The 27,173-nt window shown below is 38.1% G+C and overlaps 1 protein-coding gene across 3 annotated transcripts in view; it reads right to left on the reverse strand.

Annotated features, from left to right (window-relative positions):
- Positions 1 to 27,173, reverse strand: part of ANOS1 (anosmin 1) — a 202,695-nt gene that overhangs the window by 71,560 nt on the left and 103,962 nt on the right. For all 3 annotated transcript variants that reach the window (XM_054544313.1, XM_054544312.1, XM_002831363.2), the window contains exon 3: positions 21,933 to 21,995. In XM_054544313.1, the coding sequence (XP_054400288.1) occupies positions 21,933 to 21,995 (63 nt within the window). The remainder of the gene's footprint in view (positions 1 to 21,932; positions 21,996 to 27,173) is intronic.

A 27,173-nucleotide genomic window follows, 5' to 3' on the forward strand; every position in this document is an offset into this window, starting at 1 on the left:
TATATGCCAACTGCCACACATTTGAACTGTGAGGGACAGGAAAACAGAGGCTATGTCTCCTTATCTTCATTATTTACTGAACTATTGGGGCAGACATAAAAACAAATAAACAAAGACAGTGACCTAGAACAGTTACGAAGCATGTGTTCCCAATGACTATGAAAGGGGAATGATCATAATTAGCCCAACAATTTAGATCTCTCAGTTGATATGAGAGTTATTCTGTATGGATATTCAATGTTTTCCTTTTTGGTAAGGACATAGAAACACATATGTTCATCTTTGCACTCATGGTTTCTAGACTAGTTTATAATCTTGAAATAATACAGGTAACATTATGAATATTACATGAGGTAACACACACAAAGAACTAAGCACTATTGTGCATAGTCGGCCTACAATACATACTTAATAAAAATTAAGTAATTTGTGTCTTTTTTTCTTTTACCACTGCTACAAGTTTACTCTTTAACATTTCAAAATTCTTCAGGTGGGCTGATGAAAATTTTGTAAGATCCAAAGACAGAAGGAAGTCTGTATTTTTCTACAGTGTGTCCAGCCACTAGATTCCAACCCACTACTTCCAGATTAAGCACTGAAATCTGCATCTAAGGAATTGTACCCTGTACTTAAATGAAGTTCATCTTAGAGCAGGGTGGATTTGGTGCAACAGTCTTACAGAGGAGCTTTATTTAACTGTTCTATTAAAGGCAGATTTATCAAAGGAAGGTTTTGATGCTGTCTATTAATTTTCTTTCATAATTCTCTTGGATTAGGTTGAAAAAATATTATTTGTTTGAATATAAATTAGAGAACATATGGTATGTGTACATAAGGTCTCTCTCCAGGTCATTAATCATAGTTTAATGAGAATTTACTAATTGAATGGAATAAGGAGAAAAATGTATACAGGTCAGAGAAAATGCTGTGTGAATACTAATACTCTAGATATAAACAAAATATGCAAATTGGTCTCCAGTAGGAAATCCTGTGAACAAAGGTAATTTGAGCGTCACAAAAGTATAATAACTTCTGACCACTAAGCATGTAAAATTTCATGTGATAATACAAATTGCTCAGAGATTTGTTAAAAGGAATGAGAAAATAATAGAAAAAGACTTATTCAAATCAGTATGCATATAATACCCATCAATTTTATGGTGAATAAACACATGTGACAAAATAGATTCTATGTTCTATTTCCTGTTTCTACAATTATATGCAGGCAATGAAGGCAAATTGTTAACTGTATATTTAGTTTTTATAACTACAATTCATTTTTATAAAACTATTCATATGATTAATTTCACGAATCACACAAATGTCACTCTCAAATTATTATTATTAGTAGTAGTATTATTATTATTTTGAGGAGTCTCACTCTGTTGCCAGGCTAGAGTACAGTTGTACGATCTCGGCTCACTGCAACCTCCAACTCCCTGGCTCAAGCGATTCCCCTGCCTCAGCCCCCAAGTAGCTGGGATTATAGGCATGCGCCACCATGTCCAGCTAATTTTTATATTTTTAGTAGAGACGGGGTTTCACCATGTTGGCCAGGATGGTCTCGATCTCCTGACCTCAAGTGATCTGCCTGCCTCGGCCTCCCAGAGTGCTGGGATTACAGGCGTGAGCCACCGCACCCAGCCAAATGTCATTATTTTGCCAGGTCATTGGCTCCAATTTAAAATTTGAAAAGAATATGGTCACTATGCCCATTAATTTTGTTTATTTTGCCCTTACGGTCCCCAAAACTAAGAAAGAACAAAACACACATCATCTCCTAAGAGCTAAAAACTAAAATGTGGTTTTTAGTGCCTTACCTGGGTGATATGCTAAGCTCCACTAAGAAGAAAATGAATAAAACATGAATTTATCCACCTGTGGCAAGTGGCTAAAAATAAAATTAAATACTAACAAAAGTAGGCAACATTTCTTGAATGCTTTCAAAAAGAGAGATAGTACTATCTTTGTTTAGTTTGGTATAAAATGCAAGGTATTGTACAAGTAAAATAATCTGTTCAGCAATCATGGAATGATAAAGACATCCAATTCAGTAAATTACCTTAATGTGTTTAAAATCACATGAATACAAGGCTTCAGCTATGAGGAGAACATTGCATTTGGCTATTTGGTTCAATTCAACAGACTTGTACCATATGTCAATTCTCTAGGATTATAATTGCCTTTGCAAAGAGTCAGGGAATGGGGGGCTTCGCTTCCTGCTCCTAGCCAACAACCAGGATTGCTGAATACAATGAAACCTCGAATATACAATTTCCTAAAGTGAGTGCTCCATCATTATCACCACTGTCATAACCACCACCATCACCATCATTACCATCATCATTAGCAGTGGCAGTTGGTCACCAAGAGATGCTGATGTCTACCACATCCCTCACTCTACCCCAATTGCTTTACTTTCTCATTTCACCTATTCTTCCCCAGTTCCCACAACTGTTATTATTTCCATTTTACAAATGGGGAAACAGCAGCTCAGGGAGATCATAACATAGCCCAAATCACAAAACATGTAAGAGTCTGGGCAACGATGAGAGCTAGTGTTTTCTGAGGGCCCCACTATATCTCAGGGTAAAATAAGAAGACTGGGCTCACCCAGTGGCTCTCAGCTTGCTTCCCTATTAGAATTTCCCAGGGAGCTTCTAAAACTGATGTCCTGGGTGAACTTCTGACCCATTTCTTCAGCATTCCAGGCATGGACCCTGGAAACTGCACTTTGGAAAGAACCGCAGATGGTCCCAATGTCTGGCCAAGACTAGAAATCTGCTAGATGAATAGCTCTCTAATTTGTGTTCAGTTATTAGACTTCCTGATTCTACATGTTTAGAAATAACCTGAATATTCAAAAATGCAATCTTACGCTTCCTAGGAAGAGATAGTAGGGTGATTTCAAATTTCTTTCTTTTTTTATTCCTTTTCTTTAGCAAACAAATTTTTAATCTTAATTCTATGCTGAGTAGTTGAATAGCTCCGTTTACCTAGATACAGAAAAGCTAAATGCATTTATAAACAGAAAATCTAAGTGTACATAAACTTCTAGAGACCACTGAGGGTAACTAAATTAAAGTACTCCAAACTATAATCCAGGGGTTACTGAAAATCTGATTCTGATACATCCGTCTCTGTATGTACAAAAGATATATTTCAGGATGCTCAAAATTAAAGCACTGACATTCTAAACACCAAGCAATCACTGAATTAAAGTATGTTGGTAATTCTTTGAACACAATGTCTCTGAAGTCAGTGACATCAAAAAAATAGCACATGCTCTTCCTTTTGTATTTTCACTATATTAAAAAGCAACAGTACAAATGCTGTGGTGTTAAAAAGGATCCTTATTTTTTAACGAATGAACTTTTATAAACAAATTCTGTAATGAAAGGAAAATAGTATCTTAATACATAAAAGTTTTTGTTAAACAAGATTTTACAATTTTTAAATCCGAAAATGTTAAGTTTAAATTCTTTCAAAGGTTCAAACAAAAGCAACCTACACAATTTCCATTAAATGTGTCTTTGTACACATGTCCTGGGCACTTCGAAAATGTTAAAATCATTGAAGTTTGACTTCCGCCGCTGCTGCCCCCATCTCAGCATTGCCCCCTCCCTAACCTGGCCAAAGGTTCTGATTCCAAATTTCTGAAAACTTCACTCCCAAAATACACAGTGAGATGAACAGAACATGAATTCAATACAAGAGCATGAAGACAAGGTAGTGAGACAATGAAATGAGATGAAAAGGGTTAGAAAAGAGTTAAACAAAAATAAAAAATGTGAAATAAGACAAAAACATAAAGTTAAGAAATAAACTAGAAATATCAAGATCATCTGAGGTCAGGAGTTTGAGACCAGCCTGGCCAACATGGAGAAACCCCGTCTCTCCTAAAAATACAGAAATTAGCCGGGTGTGGTGGCAGCTACTCGGGAGGGTGAGATGGGAGAATCCCTTGAACCCAGGAGGCGGAAGTTGCAGCGAGCCAAGATTGAACCACTGCACTCTAGACTGGGTGACAGAAGGAGACTCCATCTCAAAAAAAAGGAAAGAAAGAAAAGAAAAGAAAGAAAGATAGATCAAGGAATGAATAGAAAAAAAATATAAATCAAAGGGCAGGTTATGTTCCAGGAATAACTGAAAAGAACAAGCAACACTGGAATATAGCTTCTGCTTCTGAACACCAAAGGGAAATTTTTAATTTTTCAGGCATTCAGGTAAAAAAGGCAAGCTGACTATGAGGAAGAAAATATAATTGCTACCAAATGTCTCTCTACTAAATTTAGTATGTGAAGCTAACAAAGCAATGTCTATGTAATTCTAAGGAAAATAAACTCTGTGTGAGTGTATGTGTCTTGTGGGGGGGTTGTGTTGGGGGCAGGGGGCATGATGTGCCATGCAATGGCAAAACCTAGCCATCCTATCATAAACAGAAAACAAGAACAAATGGGCTAATACAATATTCGGTACCCAGATAAAATAAAGTAATACCTATAGAAGAAAAAAAAGTTGTCCAATCCAAGTGTACTTTAGATATAACTGTAGGTAAAATGTATCATGCATAAACTTAAAGAAAACACCATCCATAGACCCCTGTTTAAAAACAAAGATATGAATTAAATTTACAAAATTAAGCATACAGTGGAAAAAAATCAGTAAAATTAATCATTTTTCTATGTATATAAGTATGAAACTAAAATTAAATAAAATAAGAATGATAGGAGGGAGAATTTGCTGTAATAAAACTAAGAATTTTCAAATAATAATATGTTAGAAAAACTGGTAGGTGGGAGGAGTGGTGGAGAAAACCTATGAGCGTGACTTATCTTGAACTTAATATTAGAACATCAGTAAATAATAAAACAAATATGGAATTGAAAGAGTAACAATTCCAACCACATAATATCTTTTATAATCTTTTCTTTATAATATTTTGGGGTCTCTTTGTCTTCTCTTGCCTTCAAGTAATATTAAACTTTAAGCATTTATTTGAAACTAGTGTGCACAGAGCTTCAAAGTGCTGGCCTGTGGCCAGTCATTTAAGTAGGCATTGGGAGAGCAGTCTTGGCCTTGCTGTGTTAACACTTTCCTGCATGGTAAACCATGGCTGTTTCTACATGGTAAATCTGGAATGATAGTTTGGTTTTACTTTTCTGTGCGGTTTATTAATTTTTAATGGGCATGTATAGTTTCTATTAAAAATAAATAGTATACTTGGCTGGGTGTGGTGGCTTACGCCTGTAATCCCAGCACTTTGGGAGGCCAAGGCAGACAGATCACTTGAGGTCATGAGTTTGAGACCAGCCTGGCCAACATGGCAAAACCTCACCTCTACTAAAAATCAAAAAAATTAGCCAGGTGTGGTGGCACACAACGGTAATCCCAGCTACTTGGACAACTGAGGCAGGAGAACCTTCAAACTAGGAGACAGAGGTTGCAGTGAGCCAAGATTGCACAATTGCACTCCAGCCTGGGCAACAGAGTGAGTGAGATTCCATCTCAAAAAAGAAAATAGGTTGTACTTTTAAAAAATTAGGCAAAACTGCCAAGCGTGTCTTTCAAAGAAGACATCTAAACACTAGGCATGAAATAAGAAAAATAACTCTCCATTCAAATGTTACTAATTTATGCTTGGAAGTATTATTATAATTTGCTTGGAAGCCCAATTATAAATACTAATTTCTTAGACGTGACTGCAATTAATTGGATTCCCAGGCAAATTATAGACATTGGCCATGGAAAATATAAAATCAGGAGAAAAGCAGAAACATGCATATTAGGGAAGTCACTTTTCTACAAGTACATACCCTCTTCTTTCAATTATAGTAATCTTTACTTATGTTTATCTTGGCTTCCTTCTTCCTGGCCTGGCTCTTCTATTTATTCTGAAAACAAATGTGTCACCTCGTATGAGTCCCCAACACTTCAGAATCTTGCTGCAATATTTCTGGAAGATCATGAGGCACATAAATAGCTCAAGAAGTTCACAAATCCCTAGAGAATTAGGGATGGTTCAGGTACTACATTTAAACTATGATTTCTTTCCCTCTCCTACTTCTGCATTTGTTAGTAGTGAATACCAAGAATGCCAATGCAATGTTCAGCCCACTAAACCATTTATATACTGATTTATAGACCAAACTGGCATTCTAGGTACTAGGAATTTAACGGTGAACAGGTGAAACTGTGAAAATGATGACCCACTGTGCTTATAGTTTACATGTTTACTAACAAACAGGTAAAAATCATTAAACAGCTTAGTTTGCATTATAATAAAGGTAGACACAGGAAGTTACAGATATAAGCACGAGATCAACAAATAATTAGACAAGGACAAAACTTTAAAGACAAGTCATCAATACTGATGATTTAAGCAAGTAAAAGTGATGTGGAAAACAGAAGAAAAAGAGAGAGGGAACAGCAACAAATACAGCCTGTCCCCTTCAGAGCATGACAAATACACAAGTAAGATAACTGCTGTACAATTTGAGGGGCAAAATTAATTTGGCAAGTGTCAGTTTCTTCAAAATATTAAAGGAGGATAAAATATTATCCTAAGCCTTAAATAAAGCTTCCAAAACACTTAGCACGGATCCTAGCACATAATAAAGGTGAAATCAGTGCTAGCCACCTTTATTAGCATCAGAATTTTTTAATGCAGTTCTAGAAATTTTACAAGAAACAATAGGAATCCATATACATTAATTATAGATGGCCTAAAATCCTCATGTAAATAATTTCTTTTAAAGAGGAACAAATTGGAAAGTTGTCAAATACAGTTGTTTACTCTTTGATTTATATTGTTCAGTTTCTTTGCTCATCTCATTTTGCAAACACTGTTAAATTCTACAAACTCATCACATCCATCCAAGATACAAGAAAAAAAATCTTATATTTTACCTCTTAGAGATCTTCCTTGAAATTTCTTATTTCTTTGTTTATACACTACTATATTATACCACTTCTGGACTGGTTAGATCATCACAAAATGAAATAGAAACTAACTGATATGATTAGGCTTTGTGTCCCCACCCAAATCTCATCTTGAATTGTAGTCCCCATAATCTCCATGTGTCAAAGAAGAGACCAGGTGGAAGTAACTGAATCATGGGAGCAGTTTCCCCCATGCTGTTCTTGTGATAGTGAGTGAGTTCTCACGAGATCTGTTGGTTTTATAAGGGACTCTTCCCCCTTCACTAGGCACTTCTCCTTCCTGCTGCCTTGTGAAGATGCCTTGCTTCCCCTTCACCTTCTACCATGATTGTAAGTTTCCTGAGGTCTCTCCAGCCATGCTGAAAAGTGAGCCAATTAAACCTCTTTCCTTTATAAATTACCCAGTCTCTGGCATTTCTTTATAGCAGTATGAAAACAGACCAATACACTAATGTACATAGAACATAGTTTCCTCATTATGAACAAGTAAGAGAAAGTGCAAATTCCATAAGTTAAGGGACTGGTTCCCAGGGGACATTAGGTAATATCTGGAGATATTTGTTCCTCACAACTGGAAGGTGCTATTGGCATCTAGTGGGTATGATCTGAGAGACCAAAATGGATGCCCCTTTATCAACTAAGAGGTATGCTAAGGTTCTTGGTTGGCACGGCACATTTCTAAATTCCTATAGCTAAACTTGTTAACAATAGGAGCTATCAACTCTGATTTACAACGCAGATGTCTACAACTCTGATTGGACAGAAGACTGGCCTTACAAAGATTATTTTCTGATAAGCAACTGCAGACCACAAGCCAGTTTCAGCTAGATTATAGAGGCTGTGCACAAATTCTGTGTCCTGTAGTTCACTTTTCGATGTAAAGAGCCAAATTCCACCTCATCTTAATGCTAAAACCCCGCCCCAAAGTGAACATTGAATGTTATGTTATTACGAGGGTATTTTAAGAAAGTTAACCAAAGATTCAGCAGAAAAATGCCTGAGAAAGCTTCATCAGAGAGACTTTCTCCACCACAACAATGGCCCTGCTCATTCCTCTCATCAAATAACAGTAATTTTGCCAGAGTTTCAATGGGAAATCATTAGGCATCCACCTTACAGTCCTGATTTGTCTCCTGACTTGTTCTTGTTTCCTGTTCTTATAAGAATCTTTAGGCCGGGCACGGTGGCTCATGCCTGTAATCCCAGCACTTTGGGAGGCCAAGGCGGGTGGATCACGAGGTCAGGAGATCAAGACCGTCCTGGCTAACATGGTGAAACCCCATCTCTACTAAAAATACAAAAAATTAGCTGGGTGTGGTGGTGGGCGCCTGTAGTCCCAGCTACTCGGGAGGCTGAGGCAGAAGAATGGTGTGAACCTGGGAGGCGGAGCTTGCAGTGAGCCCAGATCGCACCACTGCACTCCAGCCTGGGCGACAGAGCAAAACTCCATCTCAAAAAAAAAAAAAAAAAAAAAAAAAAAAACTTTAAAAAGCACCCATTTTTCTTCAGTGAATAATATTTTTCAAAACCTACATTGACATGGTTAAATTCCCAGGACCCTCAATTCTTTAGGGATGGACTAAGTGGCTGATAACATCACTTACAAAAGTGTCTTAAGCTTGATGGAGCTTATGTTGGGAAACAAAGCTTATATGTTTTATTTTTAGCTTTTGATTCCATTTTTCCATGAACTTTCTGAAGTCCTCTTGTGTATGCAACCACGTTATTCAGACATTGGACACTAGGTAGCACAAGACAAGAAAATCTATAAGGACACAAATGAGATGAGCTCCAATTTTGCCAAAAAAATGATTTGACATAGTTTCAAATCCACAGTGCAAGGAAGGCTAATCCCAAGATAGCTCTGCAATTTTTCCAAGTTGTGGATAAAGAGATTAAAGCTTGAGGCTGAGATGGCCAGATCTTGTGGGCAGACTGTCAAGCAGGATGAAACTGCATGAAGAGAGAAACCTACAGGGATTCAGAGGGACCCTTTGATTTCTGGCTGAATACTGACTTGAATGTGCATGGCTTCAAACTGCATAAGTCTGGGGAAAGAATAATCAGACAGCAATAAAGGAAACCATTCTAGCAAAAACTCACATTTCAACCAGTCAGAGTGCAGAGAATGCACAATTCATGAAGCATTGGCTAGAGTCCTCAGAAGTATATCACCTAGTAATGGGATAAATTGGGCCTAGTGTAAAGGCTACTCTGAACCCTCCCCCAAGAAAGCTTAAAAGAAAGTTTTAAAAATAAGAAAATGAATCTCAAAAGGAACTTAACTACATGCCAGAACAAAGTCTAACACTTTCTGGAAAGATACAGCAAAATTCAAAACACAAAAATTTGACATCCAATCAAAAATAATCCAGTGTGCAAAGAAGCAGGAAATTGTGGCAGATAAAATGGGAAAAAAGGGGTCTACAGAAGCAGGACCAGAAATTATAGAAATGATAGCATTAACAGCAAAGGACATTTAAGAACTAATATAAATATGCTCCATATGCCCAGGAATGTAGAGGAAAACGTGGACATAGGGAGGACAGGAATGAAAGCTACAGAACAGAGCTGCATAGAAATTCCAGAAGTAAAAAGGAAGAAATGAAAAATATGTCAAATAGGATTTTTAAAATGTTAGACACCATAGAAGATAAGATTACTTAAAAGGAAAGCAAAGACACAATGATTTAAAATAAATATATAAATAAATAAACTATTAAAATGAAGCAGAGGGTGGGAAATTACCAAAAGGAAAAAAAAAAAATAGACTCATTGACCCATGAGACAAAATAAGCTGGTCTAATGTGTGTAATTAGAGTCTCAGAACAAGAGAAGAGGGAAGATGGAAGAAATCAATAAATAATATTGAACAACAAATTAAAAATTTGATTAAAATTGTATGTCCAAAGTTAGAGGAATCTCAATTACCCCTAAGCAGAAGAAACAAAGGTAATTAAATCAAAGTATACTTAACTGTATTACTTCATATGCCAAATGCTGAAGGAAAATCTTCAAAGCAGATAGAAAAATTAAAAGACACTTTATATATAGTAAAACAAGGATAAGAATCTCAAAGGTTTTTCAGAAAATATGCATGCCAGAAGAAAATAAAGCAATATCTTTAAAATGCTATTTTAAAAAAAAATCAACTTAGAATTTTATACCCACGAAATATCTTTGAAAAGTGAAGATGCCTTAAAGACTACCACAGGTATACAAAAGGTGAACTCATAACCAGCAACCCAGCATTATAAGAAATGTTAAAAGCAAAAGGAAAATGATAACAGATGAACACTGAGGTCTACACAAAGAATGAAGAGTTCTAGAAATAATAAATACATGATTATATTTAAAAGATGATTTTTCTTATTTTTATATCTCTGGAAGAAGATAAGTTTAAAGCAAAAACTGTAAAAATGTGATGTGGAACTTGCAACAAATGTAGAAGTATGATTTAGGACACTAAGAATACAAATGAAGGGAATAAACAATGCAAGTATATTGTTATGACATTTTCATATTATACATGAAGTCATTCAAGATGAAACAAACTGTGTTCCAAAAAGCAATTCTCAAAAAGTTTAAAAGGATACAAATCCTAAGTTTTGTCTTAACTAGAAATCAGTAGGAAGATATATGTAAAATTCTCAAAAATTTACAAAATAAACCACTCATATGAAATTCAAAAATGGAATCACAGAAGTAATTAGAAAATACCTGTGTAAAAATAAAAACATGCTATAACACAAAATGTGGGTTGTAGCTAAAATAGTGCATAGGGCAAAATTTATAGCATAAAGCTCTTATATATGAAAGGAAAATAAGGTCTCAAATTAATTATCTAAGCTCCTACAATAAGAAATTACATGAAGAGAGTCAAACTAATCAAAATTAAGCAAAAGTAAGGAAATAATAAAGGACAGAAATCAATAGCATAGGAAATGACAAAAAAATAAAGAAAAACAATAAAACAAGAAGGTTTTGTTTTTTTTTAAAGGAGCACTAAAATTGACAAAATTCTATTGGGATGAATCAAGAAAAAGTAGAGAATACATAACTTACCAATGTCAGTATTGCAAAAAGCGTTCATCACTACAAACCTAACAGACATCAAAATGCTAACAATAAAGGTGAATTAGGCAATAATATGACCTATGCTATTTTTATCAATGTGATGACTTGGATGAAATAGTTCACTTCCTACAAAGACACAGGTTATAAATGCTACTAAAGAAGAAATAGACAACGTGAATCGTCCTATGTCTACTAAAAAATGGAAATAACATAAAAGTCTCAATAAGTAAATAAATAAACTTTAAGCTCATACAGGAGCTTCTACTTCTTAGAGAAGATAAATATCAGAATTCTTTCTAAATTCCTCCATGAAAGCTCTACCAACTCACATAAAAGGAGACTCTCTTCATTCATTGATGATTTAACCTGAGTACATCATTCTGCTAGTTACATGAGATGGGAAGGCTAACCTTTATTCCTGCTATCATGTTTACACTGCATTGGGGAATAAAGATAAATCAACGATTATAATTCTGTATCTTGAATAATAAAATAGTGTTTTTTGTTTTTATTTATAAAGAACCATTTTCATCTGCTGATTTTTTCTTTTTCTTGTTCCTTTCTTTTTTTTGAAACAGGGTCTCATTCTGTCACCCAGGCTGGAGTGCAGTGGCACGAACATGGTTCACTACAGTCTTGACCTCCCAGGCTCAAGAAATCCTCCTGCCTCAGCTTCCTGTCTAGCTGGGACCACAGGCGACCACAAGCATGTGACACCATGCTTGGCTGATTTTTTTTATTTTTTATTTTTTGAGGAGATGGGGTCTGACTTTGTTGTCCAGGCTGGTCTTAAACTCCTGGGCTCAAGTGATCCTCCCGTCTTGGCCTCCCAAAATGCTGGTATTACAGGTGTGAGCCACTGAGCCTAGCCTCATCTGCTGGTTTTCAATCATTTTAAGCAATTACACATTTTCTCCCCATAGACTACCACCACACAAATCACAGAAGGTTTCACAGAATTGGTAGAAAACTTCAAGTGAGTGCTTTTTTGTTGTTTGTTTTTTAAAACAGGGTCTCACTCTGTCACCCTGGCTAGAGTGCAGTGGCACAAACATGGCTCACTGCAGTCTCGACCTCCTGGGCTCAAGCAATCCTCCTGCCTCAGCCTCCTGTGTAGCTGGGACCACAGGCATGTGCCACCACAGGCACAAACATGGCTATCCCCAAAATAGGGAGCCCCAGTATCCAAGAAGTACATCCACATACTTGCTACTCAAAGGCTAGGCCTTGGTTCAGCAGCATTAGCATCATCACTTGGGAGCTTGCTGGAAACGCAGACTCTCCTGGCCACACCATATACCTACTGACTACCATATGCCTACTGAACACCATATACTACTTAATCAGAATCTGCGTTAAAGCAGATTCCTAGATGATTCGTGTGCGGGACCAAGTCTGAGAAGGCCAGTTCTGGATCATGCTGGACACTGGAGTTGGCATCTTCAGATGCATGAGTTTCTCCCTCTCCATATTTACATTTCCTTCACCCCTAGTTCCTTACTCCAGAAATCAAGTTATCCAATTTGTGCTCCATGTATCTCTGACTTCACACTCCTGACAGCATTCATTTCCCCTGACATATAAATGTATTCCAGTCTTTCCAAGGTAAAACACAAAAATCGCTTTCTCAACTGTGAATTCCCCCTAACCACAGCCTCTTCTCTCTCCTCTATGCTCTAGAGACAGTGTTAGGGAAAGACTTTAAACTTATAGAAAAAGTTGCATGTATTTGGTCTGAATTTCCTCCTTACATTTTATTCTATAACGCAGAGTTGTGTCTGTTACCTACTATTGATCCACAGAAAGTCTCCCACACAGATTTCCAGTGACTTCCTAACTACAAAATTCAGTGAGCCCTTTTAGTCCGCATCTCACTGACCTCCAGTAGAATTAAAAAGTGTTGACCTTGTCTCCTTGTCTTCCTCTTTTATAGTAAAAGTAGCTAATGTATATGTAATGTGTGTTATCTTCAGATACTGGTTAAGTGCTTTACATGCATTCAAAAAAAATTTTTTTACTTAAATTTAGTGCTTTTGCAATTTTCATGATACTCCCCTAACTCCTTATGTGCCTATTTGCCTAGCCCTTCTTTTCAGACTTAGGTCTTTAAATCATTCTGAATAATCTCCAGTCTTGGTCCCATAAATTTTCAAAACTCATCAATTCTCCTACAACTGAGTCTAGAATAATTTGATACTCCCCCGAGTAATATAAAAATCCAATGAAAATTGAGTCTCAGTGCTTAAAAAAGGAAAAAAAGTTTATGTTCCAGAACTATAAAATTTGATACAATGCAGATTGTACCCATCATATGGTGGTTGGCAAAGAATATCTCATAATAATTATAAAAATTCATAAGCATACTTCAAAACATTTCCACTCTACTACTACTATGTCCCCTAAGTTGAAAAGAAGACTTAGATGAATTCTGCATCTTTTCATTGGTGCCCAAGTAACACCATCCAGAAATACAAGTAACACTTTTATGTGTTACAAAAATGTAAAATACCAATGTTAATCATTTCTAAAAATAAAAGCCTATTATTTATAATACCAAAAACTTTTTGAAAATTGTCTGTGTGGCTGAGCGCAGTGGCTCACGCCTGTAATCCCACACTTTGGGAGGCTGAGGCGGGTGGATTACGAGGTCAGGAGTTCAAGACCAGCCTGGCCAAGATGGTGAAACCCTGTGTCTACTAAAAATACAAAAATTAGCCGGGTGTGGTGGCAGGTGCCTGTAATCCCAGCTACTCAGGAGGCTGAGGCAGGAGAATCGCTTGAACCTGGGGGGCAGAGGTTGCAGTGACCCAAGATCGTGCCATTGCACTCCAGCCTGGGCGACAGAGCAAGACCCCGTCTCAAAAAAAAAAAAAAAAAAAAAGAAAGAAAAGAAAATTAAATTGCCTACGTGTCAGTCACTCCAGCCTCCATCCCCTTGTCTGGTCCTTATTCTCAGCTGGTCACCCTGATTCCTACTGCACTGAGAAAAGTAAAGCATTCAAAAGAGAAGTTCCATAGACACCATTTTCATACCCACCAATGCACCTGCATCTGGTGCACTAAAATCTCATGCATCCATGGATTCTCATGCATCTCCTGTCCCAGGACGTAGAAGCTTGCTCCCATTTCAAACTTGCCTCCATATACACACAATGGTAGACATTGCCATTTAAGGTCATGTGCTTCAGTAATTCCCCCCTTTCTCCTCTAACATCAAATAATCCCTCTCTTCTGAATAATTTCCATCTGCTTGTAAAATATAATTATTTCTCTACTCTAAAAACAATTAAATGTTTGATTACCTTGTTCACACCTCTTCCCACAATCTCATTTGCGCCCCTCATCATTTTTTTTTTTTTACAGTAATGCTCACTGAAATGTTTCTATACTCCCTCTCTGTTTCCTCCAACCATTTATCTGAAATTCATGCCAATTAGGCATTTTCTTCTGCCACCCAATAACACTGCTGTTGTCAAAGTCCACAGTGAGCTCCCTGTCGCAGAATCCGATGAATAAATTTCAAGTCTCCATGCTCTTGCAGCACTTGACGCAACTGATTACCTCTTCCTTGTTGAAAAGCTTTCATCGTTTGGCTACCGGAACACCACACTCACCTGTGTTTTCTCCCAACTTATTGGCCTCTCTTAAATCTCCTTCTTCATCTCCCCATTCCTCTTATGTTGCTGTGATTCAGTTTAACTCATAGACCTGTTTTCTTTCTGTCACCTCATTGAGCTTCATGACTTTAAACAGTACCTTCATGCATGGCATTTGTTCTTTCAGCCTAGAACTCTCACCTAAATTCCAAACTCCTATGCCTATTTCCCTACAGCACATCTCATACGGATTTCCATTTGCATCTGAAACATACCATGCTCAACACCAAACTTCTGCTCTATTCTTTCTCCCCACCCCACCCCCAAAACTATCTGTGCCTGACACATATCCCACATCTCGTACTTTCCAGCTTTTTTACCCTAGTTTTTAAGGACAAAAGCCCTGGCGACACCACTGACTCAACTCTTTCTCCCGTTCCTCATATTGAATCTCTCACCATGCCCACTCTAGATTGAGCCACCACTATCTCTCATTTGCTCAGTGGATCAGATTGTACCAAGTAAAAGAAAAAGCCTAAGTGTCTCACCCACTAGACACACTACTGCAGGTCCCATTCTAGTGTCTCTAAAGAATTGACAACTTCCTTAAAAGGAAGTACTCAGGAGCCATACTATAATGCTCTCAGGAAAATATTTCCAAGTAGAAAATCTTTGTACTAAAAATTGAGTCTATCTTTCAGTTTGGACATATATCTGTTTAAAAAGAATAGCAACAAAGTTAATCTTTATTTCCCTTTCACAAGTATATTCTAATTGGGGAAGCCATTGTTCTGATATGTTAAAGCAAAACATTGCTAAATGGTATTAAATTCTATGTGCTTCTCCTTTTCCAGCCAACGCACATCTGGGGCATATTATATCACTTTCACGTTTAGCTCTCATCAGCTTCTTTCAAGACCTTTAACTATTTTACAGACATATCCAGACAGGTACAGGTTCTGTTCCAATCCCTACAGGGATGCATTTAATTATCACTCTAAATTTTAAGACATAAAACCGGTTGTAGAGCAGTGAAGAGATAAAAAGTTTTGAGTGCAAGAAATCCCCACAGGAGAGACATGTTAACCCTTTTACTTTCTGAGGTCTCTTTTCAGTAGTGTTGGAATATTTCTTTCAGAGCCACGTGAAGCGGCAAGGAGCCCTGTCTTCCTTCTCTCCTTGAGGTGCCATTAATTAACTATGATTTGGCCAGGCACAGTGGCTCACACCTGTAATCCCAGCACTTTGGGAGGTCGAGATGAGTGGATCACCTGAAGTTAGCAGTTCAAGAGCAGCCTGGCCAACATGGTGAAACCCCGTCTCTACTAAAAATACAAAAATTAGCTGGGCGTGGTGGCAGGTGCCTGTATTCCCAGCTACTTGGGAGTCTGAGTCAGGAGAATCGCTTGAACCTGGGAGGCAGACGTTGCAGTGAGCTGAGACCGAGCCACTGCACTCCAGCCTAGGTGACAGAGTGAGACTCTGTCTCAAAAAGAAAAAAAAAATTAACTATGATTTTAAACCACTAAAACTTCCTTCTCATTTAAGGATAAGTCTGTCCAAGCAGGGATGACTGGGCCAAGAACTTTACATTCGACACAGGCTCATCTTTTATTCCCTGATGAGGGAAGTAAAACTTCATCCTCTGCTCTGTGTGCTGTGACACAGAATAGGTTTAGGAGGGAAACCCTACAATACAGCAGGAAAGAAATGTAACTAGAAGCTACACCACCTGGATTTTAGATCTTATACTCCACTAACCAATCATGTGATCTTGGACAAATAAATCTCTTCTCCTTGTGTATCAGTTTCCTTGTCCATCAAGCTTACCTAATGAAATTCACATCTAACTTCTTCTAAGGACTGTTATGGGAATCAAATCTATAAGCCTGAAAGACATTTCAAAATGCAAAATCGCAAAGAAATCACTTGATAATTATATATGTAGTAAAGTGAAAACCTTCTTTTCCTTCCCATTTCCAGGCTGAGATAGACTACATATCTCAGGATGCATATTGATCCCAAACAACTTGTATTTTTAGCCTTGATTGATCCCTGAAGCCAATAAGGTTTCAGCTTTCTATGACGTTAACATGTACTGCATACTTCCAATGTTGACATCCACTGAGTTCTTACTTAGTGTTGAGATTTCATGAATCAGAAACATCAAAGTCAAAGATGGCAGCTGTTTTACCAGCTGTTTTATCCAATGCTGACATCCGCTGAGTTCTTACTTAGGGTTGAGATGCCATGAATCAGACACGTCAAAATCAAAGATGGGAGCTGTTTCATTCAGCAAGGAGGCAAGTCATAAACAATGATATATCAAGTTTCACCAAAACTAAGATCATTAAGAATGAGAAAGAAATAATGCCATTTAAAATTTAAGATTCCATTGATTGTGAGAAAGGAATGTTTCAATCTAGGAAAGTGTACATTTTGTATTTGGTTAAAAAAAATAGTTTGTCATGGTTTTTAAGATTTTTGAAGATAAGAGAACAGGTCAGGTATGGTGGCTCACGCCTGTAATCCCAGCATTTTGGAAGGCTGAGGTGGGCGGATCACCTGAGGTCAGGAGTTCGAGACCAGCCTGGACAAGAGGGGGAACCCCATCTCTACTAAAAATACAAAAAATAAGCTGGGAGTGGTGACGCATGCCTGTAATCCCAGCTACTCAAGAGGCTGAGGCAGGAGAATCGCTCGAACCCGGGAGGCAGAGGTTGCAGTGAGCTGAGATCACGCTACTGCACTCCAGCCTGGGCGACAGAGCAAACCTCTCTCTCAAAAAAAAAAAAGACAGAAAGAAAGAAAAGAAAAGAAGAGAACAGTGATAATGGTTAGTTAATAAACTGAACCAACAAAACAGAATCTATTTGCCTATCCATGTATCTATGATTACATGCCATGTTCCAAAAACTTGATACATGAAAATAAAATCTCATATAATCCAGAGGACTGCTGAAATATCTCAATTTTTTTCCTGTTTTGATACAAACATTTAACTTCTTCATTTAAAAAACGACATTTATTGGCCGGGCACGGTGGCTCACGCCTGTAATCCCAGCACTTTGGGAGGCCAAGGCGGGCGGATCACAAGGTCAGGAGATGGAGACCATCCTGGCCAACATGGTGAAACCCCGTCTCTACTAAAAATACAAAAATTAGCCAGGTGTGGTGATGCATGCCTGTAGTCCCAGCTACTCAGGAGTCTGAGGCAGGAGAATTGCTGGAACCTGGGAGGCAGAGGTTGCAGTAAGCTGAGATTGCACCACTGCACTCCAGCCTGGCAACAGAGCAAGACTCTGTCTCAAAAAAAAAGAAGAAGAAGACATTATTACCTTTGACATTAGCCTAAAAGTAGCGAAAGTTACCGTGCAAATTATAACAAAATCGGTAATCAAATGAGAAATGAGAGAGATCAGGATATGAGAATGAAATGAACCAATTCTAGGTATGTTGTTATTAATATGCCTCCAAAAGTCTCCTCCATGTAGGGAAATTTATTTTGTGATTAAAATTACCAAGAACAATGTTTTATGTTTAGAAATGGGTGCCGGTAATACAGATTAAGAAGTAACAATACTCTAAATGGTAAGATGAGTTTTGTAATATAATTATGACCGCTCTTTGTTTTATTGTTTTTTGTTTGGACACAGGCTCTTACTCTGTTGCCCAGTCTGGACTGCAATGGCATGATCATAGCTCATTGCAACCTTGAACTCCTGACCTCAAGCAATCCTCCTGCCTCAGCTTCCCAAAGTGCTGATATTACAGGCATTAGCCACTGCGCCCAGCCTGTTCTTTTTCTTGGAGCAGGAATTTAAAAACTTTTTCTATAAAGGGCCAGATAATAGATATTTTCAGCTATAAGGGCCACATAATGTTACAACTACTCAATTCTGTTGTTGTAGCACAAAAGCAGCCATGGACAATATGTAAACAAGCCAGTGTGGCTGTGTTCCAATAAAGTTTTATTTATAAAACAAGAGGCAGACCAGTTTGCCTTGCGAGTCATGGTTTGCAAACCTACGCCTTAGAAGACAAATAAGCTCAGACTGCCCTGCAGGTAAACATACTGGGCCGAACATGTCTAACAGTGTAATTGTTTCAGTTGAAGAATAATGTAATCTAGAGTCCCTTTTGGGTCTGAACTTTTGCAAAGGGAAAGCTTGGAGTCATGACAATATGGACTTCGTGTGCATTCTTAACAAATAATGTGAGAATGGGGAGGATGAACGGGATTGTTTTAGGCCTGTCTCCGTAAGTGAGTAGGCTTAAAAATGCTGAAACAGCCATCAGTGTTTTCAAGGTTCAGCCTACTTCAACACAATAGTCAGATACTTACTGCAAAATAAAACAGATGCAAAAAACACACAGGGACGTAAAAACAATCAAAGCCACTAAAATGGAACATCAAGTCTTGAGTTATTTAACCGTTCCGCTGAAGCAACTCATCAAAGCTCCTCACAGTAAATGGCATCTGTTTTCCCCACCTTTCAAGTTTCAATTAACCTTTCCTGCCAGAAGGGATCACATTCAAACACCTGAGTCCCATTTTAATAAACTGGATTTGGTTCAGAACACCTCACAGTTACCTCAGAGAATGGCAGTTACATAAACCTGCTCTTGAATTTGAAATTTACAGGAAGAAAGGTTTCAAATGACCTTCAATTATATCTTCCTTCTCAGCGATCAGATATAAAAATATCAGAGTCACTGATATTTAGGGATAATAAATTTATAAAACAAACACCTTATTCCTCAAGATTCTATAAACAGGTCAGGAGCAGTGGCTCATGCCTATAATACCAGCAATCTGGGAGGCCGAGGCAGGCGGATCACTTGAGGCCAAGAGTTTGAGAGCTGCCTGGCTAATACGCAAAACCCCCGTCTCTACTAAAAATGTAAAAATCAGCTGAGCATGGTGGTGCACGCCTGTAATTCCAGCTATTTGGGAGGCTGAGGCACAAGAATCACTTGAACCCAGGAGGCGGAGGGTGCAGTGAGCCGAGATCACACCACTGCACTCCAGTATGGGCAACCGAAAAAAAAAAAAGATTCTATAAATATCTATTTTTGTACCTATAGATGTATAGTTTGTGTATGGAATAGGATAGAAAATTAAAGTTAAGAGCACAACAGTCACTCCACTAGACAGTGTGCTCTAATGGTGTTGACAAGGCTTACCAATGCGGGTAAAAATTTAGAATAAATAGTTGATTCAGATACCTCGCAGAGCTGTGACCCGCAAGCCTATAACACATAATACAAAGTAAATATCATTGTGTTACTTTTGTACAGCTTGATAAGCTCTGTACCATGCACTTACATTCATTATCTATTTTAATAAACACCGTGTAAGATCAATAGGATAAATCCCTCATTTGAAAAATGAGGGTGAAGACACAGGTTAATTGATTTAACTGAATTCATAGAGTAAGTTGGTTTTGCAGTTAGGATTAGAATCAAGTTACCATCATTCACAGCTGAGATCTTTCATCCAGGAGAAAATAAGCCCCACAAAGGCTGGAATTTTTGCGTGATTTGTTTACTGCCACATCTCTACCAAACTGCAGGGCACATTATAGGTATTCAAAAAGTTCATGTTGAATAAATGAATGAATAGATATTTTTAAAATAGTTAAAGTAGGAACACAGAAAAGGTAAAAGCAGAACACAAACAAAGACATGGGATGGCCTCACTCTCCTTATCCTTGCAGCAAATCATCAGCTTTGTTTATTTCTGTTATGTCTTTTCTATATCTCAAGGGGCCCAAACCCACTCTGACCCCTGGTGATTGGCCAAGTGGAGTTGACCAGGAACAACACTTAGAAAATCAGTGAGAGGGATCAAAAGAGGGATCAAAATCAAGGAGTTTTAGACCCAGCCTTTCTACCTGGAGGGTTGACAGTGTACAAGCCATTCGTTTGAGGAGCCTCAACTTCCCAGTCCTTCCTGGCTTCCACACGTAACTCTTGGGGACTTACTATCTGCCTTGCTTAACTACAGGAGTATGGGAAAGGTCAAGTAAGATCATGAAGATATTTTACACACAATATATATTGATGAAGCCATTATTGTCCTAATTCTGCAGTCATTTTCTCAGAATAAGATCCAGAGTGAAACACAGGCAATGGGATTACACTAGCATTTATTTGCTGTAGTGGATGAAGACCAGACCAATGTCTCTGGATCCTTGGAAGAGTTCCCTTTCACCCCCCAGTTCTGTTCAAAGATAATCCATAACATCATTTCATTCTGATGTCGGGGGCACCTCTTCTGGCCAAGACCTTCAACTGAGCTTTCCTGAGTGCCAAAATGGACTCTTTTGACTCATTCTCTACTGTTCTCCCCAAACCTTCAGACTCTCCTACGTCTCAAGTCCACTGTCCTTGGAATCCTTGGAACCAGGCAGTCTGCTTGGCCTTGTGTCTGATTACTTCTCAGCAGAATCCAGGCTGGTACAGGGCCTGTGCCCCCTGTATTCTGTAGGGAAGACAGTCTGGTAAAGCAGATCTCCTTTTTTGCACTATTGGTGATTTTAGACAGTGGTCCTCTAGGACAATATTACACATTCTCCCAATAAGGATGATAGAGAGATGAATGGGTAGATACAAGGGTGGATGGCTGGATGGATGAATGGATGGATAGATAGATAAATAGATATAGATAGGTAATAGATAGATGGATAGCTGGATGGATGGATAGATGATGGATGGATGGATGGATGGATGGATGGATGGATGGATGGATGGATGATGGCCAGCTGGCTGGCTGGCCGGCTGGCCGGCTGGCTGGCTGGATAGATGAACAGATAGATACTAATCTAACTAATAGTTAGGTGAAGTAAGATGCCTCCTATACAGTTAAAAGCAGACAAGCATTCTGCCCAGGATATGAGGAGGAACCCCGAGGGGAACAAAGAGATGAAAATATTTGAGAAACACCATTAGCAATAATATGAGTCTCTTCTCCCAAATGGCATGAATACTTCAAAAGCATGTAAAAACTACTCAGAATAGCTATGATGTAAGGTGGGAGGATGGTGACAGTCTATACCTTTAGAAAGCTTGTAGTCTTCCACTACACATCATACTTTTTTTTTGGTCTGGTTAGCCAATAATGCAAGCAGTGGGTAGCCAGGTTTTAAGAAGGCTCTATATTTTTTACATGAATTTACATATATCCACACACACCTGCAGTTAATGATCTCCCCAAGCTGCAGAAGAATAAGAGGGCCCATTCATTCCCATGACCCTACGTAAGCATAGTCAGATGTGGGTCAAGTGTTTTAAGTACCACTGACGTTCTCCTACCTCACAAAAGCTTTGGCACTGGTGTTTCCTCAGGTCCCCTGATTCCTTGCAAGGCTCCAGGCACTGGAAGAGAGGAACAATAAAAATAAATAAAACATGGAAACAAACAAAGCTGAGAGGAAAAAAGAATTCACCTGTGATTTTTGCTTTTCAATGCTTGTTTATTCTAGTTAGCTTAGAAAACCAAAGAATCAGCGGCTCTTTTTAACTGGGTATAACACGAATCTGAGCAAAAGCATCATTACAGAACACGGACCAAAAAATGTATTTCAACACAATTGGAAAGGAAAAGTTACAGCACCTGGCAGTGACTTACAGGAAAAGTAATGATTGTCACCATCAGCTGGAGGAATTGGGGTAAGACATATTTTCTATTCAGTAAGAAATATTTTCTTTTCTTTTCTTTTTTCTTTTTTTTTTTTTTTTTTTTTGAGACAAAGTCTCATTCTTGTCCCCAGGCTGGAGTGCGATGGAGCGATCTCGGCTCACTGCAACCTCAACCTCCCAGGTTCAAGTGATTCTTCTACCTCAGCCTCCCGAGTAGCTGGGATTACAGGCGCCTGCCACCACACTGGGCTAATTTTTGTATTTTTAGTAGAGACGGGGTTTCACCATGTTGGCCAGGCTGGTCTCGAACTCCTGACCTCAGGTGATCCACCCGCCTCAGCCTCCCAAACTGTTGGGATTACAGGCGTGAGCCACTGCGCCCAGCCAAGAAATACTTTCTAAAGGTTGTTGTTTCATAGGATTTTTTTCGTCATAAAAGTTAATATTACATTTCTTTTAAATTGGCAGCATAGGGCTATTTTTTGTACACTCTTCCACAAGTGAAAATGCATTGTATTAAATTTATGTCTGTATGTATGTACACATATGTATTGTTGTTAACTTGTGTCCTTATCTCAATGAATCCAACAGCATTCAGATACATCAAGTTTAATCACTCCATTAAAATACATTGAATAAATCTGTTAGATTATGACATGAGAGTCTCATAACAGAAAATAAGGTTTGCTTAAACATACATGCATATAACTTATTACTATATACATTCTAATAAATCAAAGATATAGCCAGACTCCATTGTTCAAGAACGTTTGTAATAGTAAATAGTAAGATTGTTGGATAAACAAATTATATGCACATATAATATAGTTTATTACTAATATATACTATATATATTATATATACACACATGATATATAAAATATATATAGTCTGAGGCCAGGTGTGGTGGCTCAAGCCTGTAATCCCAGCACTTTGGGAGGCTGCGGTGGGCAGATCACTTGAGGCCAGGAGTTTGAGACCAGCCTGGCCGACAAAGTGAAACCCCGTCTCTACCAAAAAATACAAAAATTAGCCTGGCATTGTGGCGCCCACCTGTAGTTCCAGCTACTCGGAAGACCGAGGCAGGAGAATCACTTGAACCCAGGAGGTAGAGGTTGCAGTGAGCCGAGATCGGGCCACTGCACTCCAGCCTGGGCGACAGAGCAAAACTCTGTCTCAAAAATAAAAATAAAAATAAAGTATATATAGTGTGTACATACGGGATGTCTGTATGTGCCTGATTGATAGTAGCCAGGCCTCGTGGTTGAAAAAAAAAAATGTTACATTCATATGCATGGAAACTTGATCCTCAAAATTATATTTACTGCAAGTTGTAATTTTAAACATTAATAGTCATATAGTCAGATGTCAGTCATCTAAATATAGGCATAGCCCTAGCTCTCATACATTCATGGTTATTTTATCTATGTTATTTCTATTTCATTATTGATGAGTTTTCAAATGACAGTAGAAATTCTCAGTTAAATTTCAGATATGTATAATGTAGAATTCCGGATATATGGTGAAGCAATACTACTTTTTCACTCTATTTTCTAGTAATCTCTTCCATGTTTTAAAATACAGATACAGTTAGAAGATACACTGGAAGACTCTATGAAGAAACTTAATTTTCAATATTTGTTGCCATTTTTTAATCAAATATATGTATGAAATCAACTGCCCCTGTGCCAACTGTCAATTCTTTATAACAATAATGCTCAGAGTATGATCAACTACTGATATTATGGGCATCCTTTGGAGTTTGTGTGAAATGAAAACTCATCGGCCTACAGTCCGAATCTCTGGGACCAGGGCCCAGGAATCTATTTTAACAAGTTCTACTGAAAATTCTGATGCTTACTAAACTTTAAAAAGAACTGCCATCGGCCGAGCATGGTGGCTCACACCTGTAATCCCAGCACTTTGGGAGGCCGAGGCGGGCGGATCACGAGGTCAGGAGATCGAGACTATCCTGGCTAACATGGTGAAAACCCGTCTCTACTAAAAATACAAAAAATTAGCTGGGCGTGGTAGCAGGCGCCTGTAGTCCCAGCTACTCGGGAGGCCAAGGCAGGAAAATTGCTTGATCTCAGGAGGCAGAGGTTGCAGCGAGCTGAGATCGCACCACTGCACTCCAGCCTGGATGACAGAGCAAGACTCTGTCTCAAAAAAAAAAAAAAAAAAAAAGAACTGCCATCAAATTTGATGTTTACATTTAACAGTGTCTTTATGGAATAAATGCTTGTTGGATGTTTCTTGAGTGAAATGACAAAGACTTACCTTGCAAGTAGCTGAATCTCTGCCCGTGAACAATCCCCAGACCATTACTCTTTGGAGTAATGTCTCTTTCTTGCTTCATATAAGTGCCATTAAGAACATATATTTCTCATAAAAAAATTTTTAGATTTCATAGTAATGTTGCATATGAATATTTTTAATTATTTTAATTTTTTTAAAAAAACTTGAGCTCTTTAATAATTCTTTTCTAAGACATATATGAGCCTGCCCCAAGTTACAGTGCTTACTTCTCTCAAGAATGTTCGAAAACAAATTTTTCATCAATATAGCAATTCTAAAAGAAAAACAATTTTAATAGTAATGAAACATTGTTTAAAAACTTATCTAAAGGCCAGGCGCGGTGGCTCACGCCTGTAATCCCAGCACTTTGGAAAGCCGAGGCGGGCGGATCACAAGGTCAGGAGATCGACACCATCCTGGCTAACACGGTGAAACCCCGTCTCTACTAAAAATACAAAAAAAAATTACCCAGGCGTGGTGGCGGGCACCTGTAGTCCCAGCTTCTCGGGAGGCTGAGGCAGGAGAATGGCATGAACCTGAGAGGCGGAGCTTGCAGTGAGCCAAGATGGCGCCACTGCACTCCAGCCTGGGTGACAGAGCGATACTCCGTCTCAAAAAAAAAAAGAAAAAAAAGAAAAAAAAACTTATCTAACTTACTTATGATTTTCTTAAAGAACTAGTTTTTTGCTTCCTACGGCTACATCAATGCTTTGTCCTCAAAGCTCTTGTTACTTATTTTTTTTAGACATTTGCTTCAAGGCAAAAATGTTTAGTAGTTATTTAAAAGTATGCTAAGACCTAATTCTTCTTCAAGACCATTTGAAATGAATACATGACACTCTTGCCGCTGCAAGGTAAGTCTTTATCATTTCACTCAAGAAACACCCAACAAACATTTATTCCATAAAGACACTGTTAAATGCTATGTGGCTAACAACGTCTGAAAATAAGCATGTGATTTTTGTTTTCTCTTACTGCTAAAAATATAAATTATAAAAATATGCTGCTACATGTGTACACAGTTGCATTTTCACAACTATAGACATCGGTGCACAAAAAGTCTCAAGCCTTTGAAATCTCCATAATCCCACATAACCATGGTCCTGAGAGCTTGTGGAATTGTCAAATACCTTATACAAAACAAATACCATTTACAAAAACAGGCATATTTCTGGAATGCTAATCAAAGCAATACACAACACACTTGTTTTGCTATTAATCCAGAAGCTCTGCCAAGTCTAGCATCAGTATATGTAATTCATTTAAAGCTCTATTTTAATTGCATTCCTGCTTCAGATCCAATAGCTAGTAATCAGCAGTATCTAAAGACATTTTTCAAAATGTTATTAATGACAGCCAACATTTTCTTTTAATAATCCTCCATGAAATCTCTCTGACAAGCACAACCTATATACAATCATCTGAGTAAATGTTTGCAGGATAAGTTTGACAAAAGTCTATTTCTTTATAATACTCTGGCCAGTTAAAAAAAAAAAAAAGATTTCAACAAAAGCTAAAGTGTTGTGGGAGAAAACGACAATGACACACTTTCTCTCATACTTCATGTAGAACAAAAAACTTCCTATTTCTGCAAGCAATTTAAAAAAAAAAAAAAAAAAAAAAGGTATGTCAAAAGACTGCAGCCCTGCCAGAGGTTTTAGAACCCGAAGGACTCTATCTTGAACAGGGGCTGGGTAAAATGAGGCCAAGAACTGCTAGGCTGCATTATCAGGAGGTTAGGCATTCTTAGTCACAGGATGAGATAAGAGGTTGGCAGGACTAGTTTCACAAGATACAGGTCACAAAGACCCCACTGATGAAACAGGATGCAGTAAAGAACTCAGTCAAAACCCACCAAAACCAAGATGGCAAATGAAAGCAACCTCTGGTTGTCCATGTGCTCATTATGCACTAATTATAAGGCATTAGCATGCTAAAAGACACTCCCACCAGTGCCATGACAGTTTACAAGTGCCATGGCAATGTCCAGAAGCTACCCTATATGGTCTAAAAGAGGGAGGAAACCTCAGTTCCAGGAACTCCCCACCTTTTTCCCAGAAAACTCATAAATAATCCACCCCTTATTTAGCATATAATCTAGAAATAATGATAAGTTTACTCAATCAAGCAGCCCATGCCATTGCTCTGCCTATGGCACAGCCACCCTTTTATTCCTTTACTTTCTTAATAAACTTGCTTTCACTTTACTCTGTAGCCTTGCTCTTGAATTCCTTCCTGCATGAAGCCAAGAATCCATGTGGCCTCCCAGACTGAACTCCAATTTGGGGGTTTACCTTGTGACAACCCCACATCTCTCTTCCACAAGAGGAGTGATTATGAGAGAAATACTACCACCAGGAGACAATTGCTTTAGAATGTATTACATAAACTCCTATAGGCGCCATGATCATGTACTACCTAAAACTATCCAAAACAGTAACCAAAGTTTATATTTTTAGCAAAGGTTTTAGGCTTTCAAGTTTTAGGATGATAGACTAAAATCATTTCTTCCGAGGCTACTACTTCAATTCCAATGAAGAAACACTTTAAATTTCAAAGAAAAATATGTAGATTGAGAGAGCTAATCGCATATGTCATCGTTTGGCAGGTAGATAC

Source organism: Pongo abelii, chromosome X, assembly GCF_028885655.2.
Source record: "Pongo abelii isolate AG06213 chromosome X, NHGRI_mPonAbe1-v2.0_pri, whole genome shotgun sequence".
Lineage (NCBI taxonomy): Eukaryota > Metazoa > Chordata > Mammalia > Primates > Hominidae > Pongo > Pongo abelii.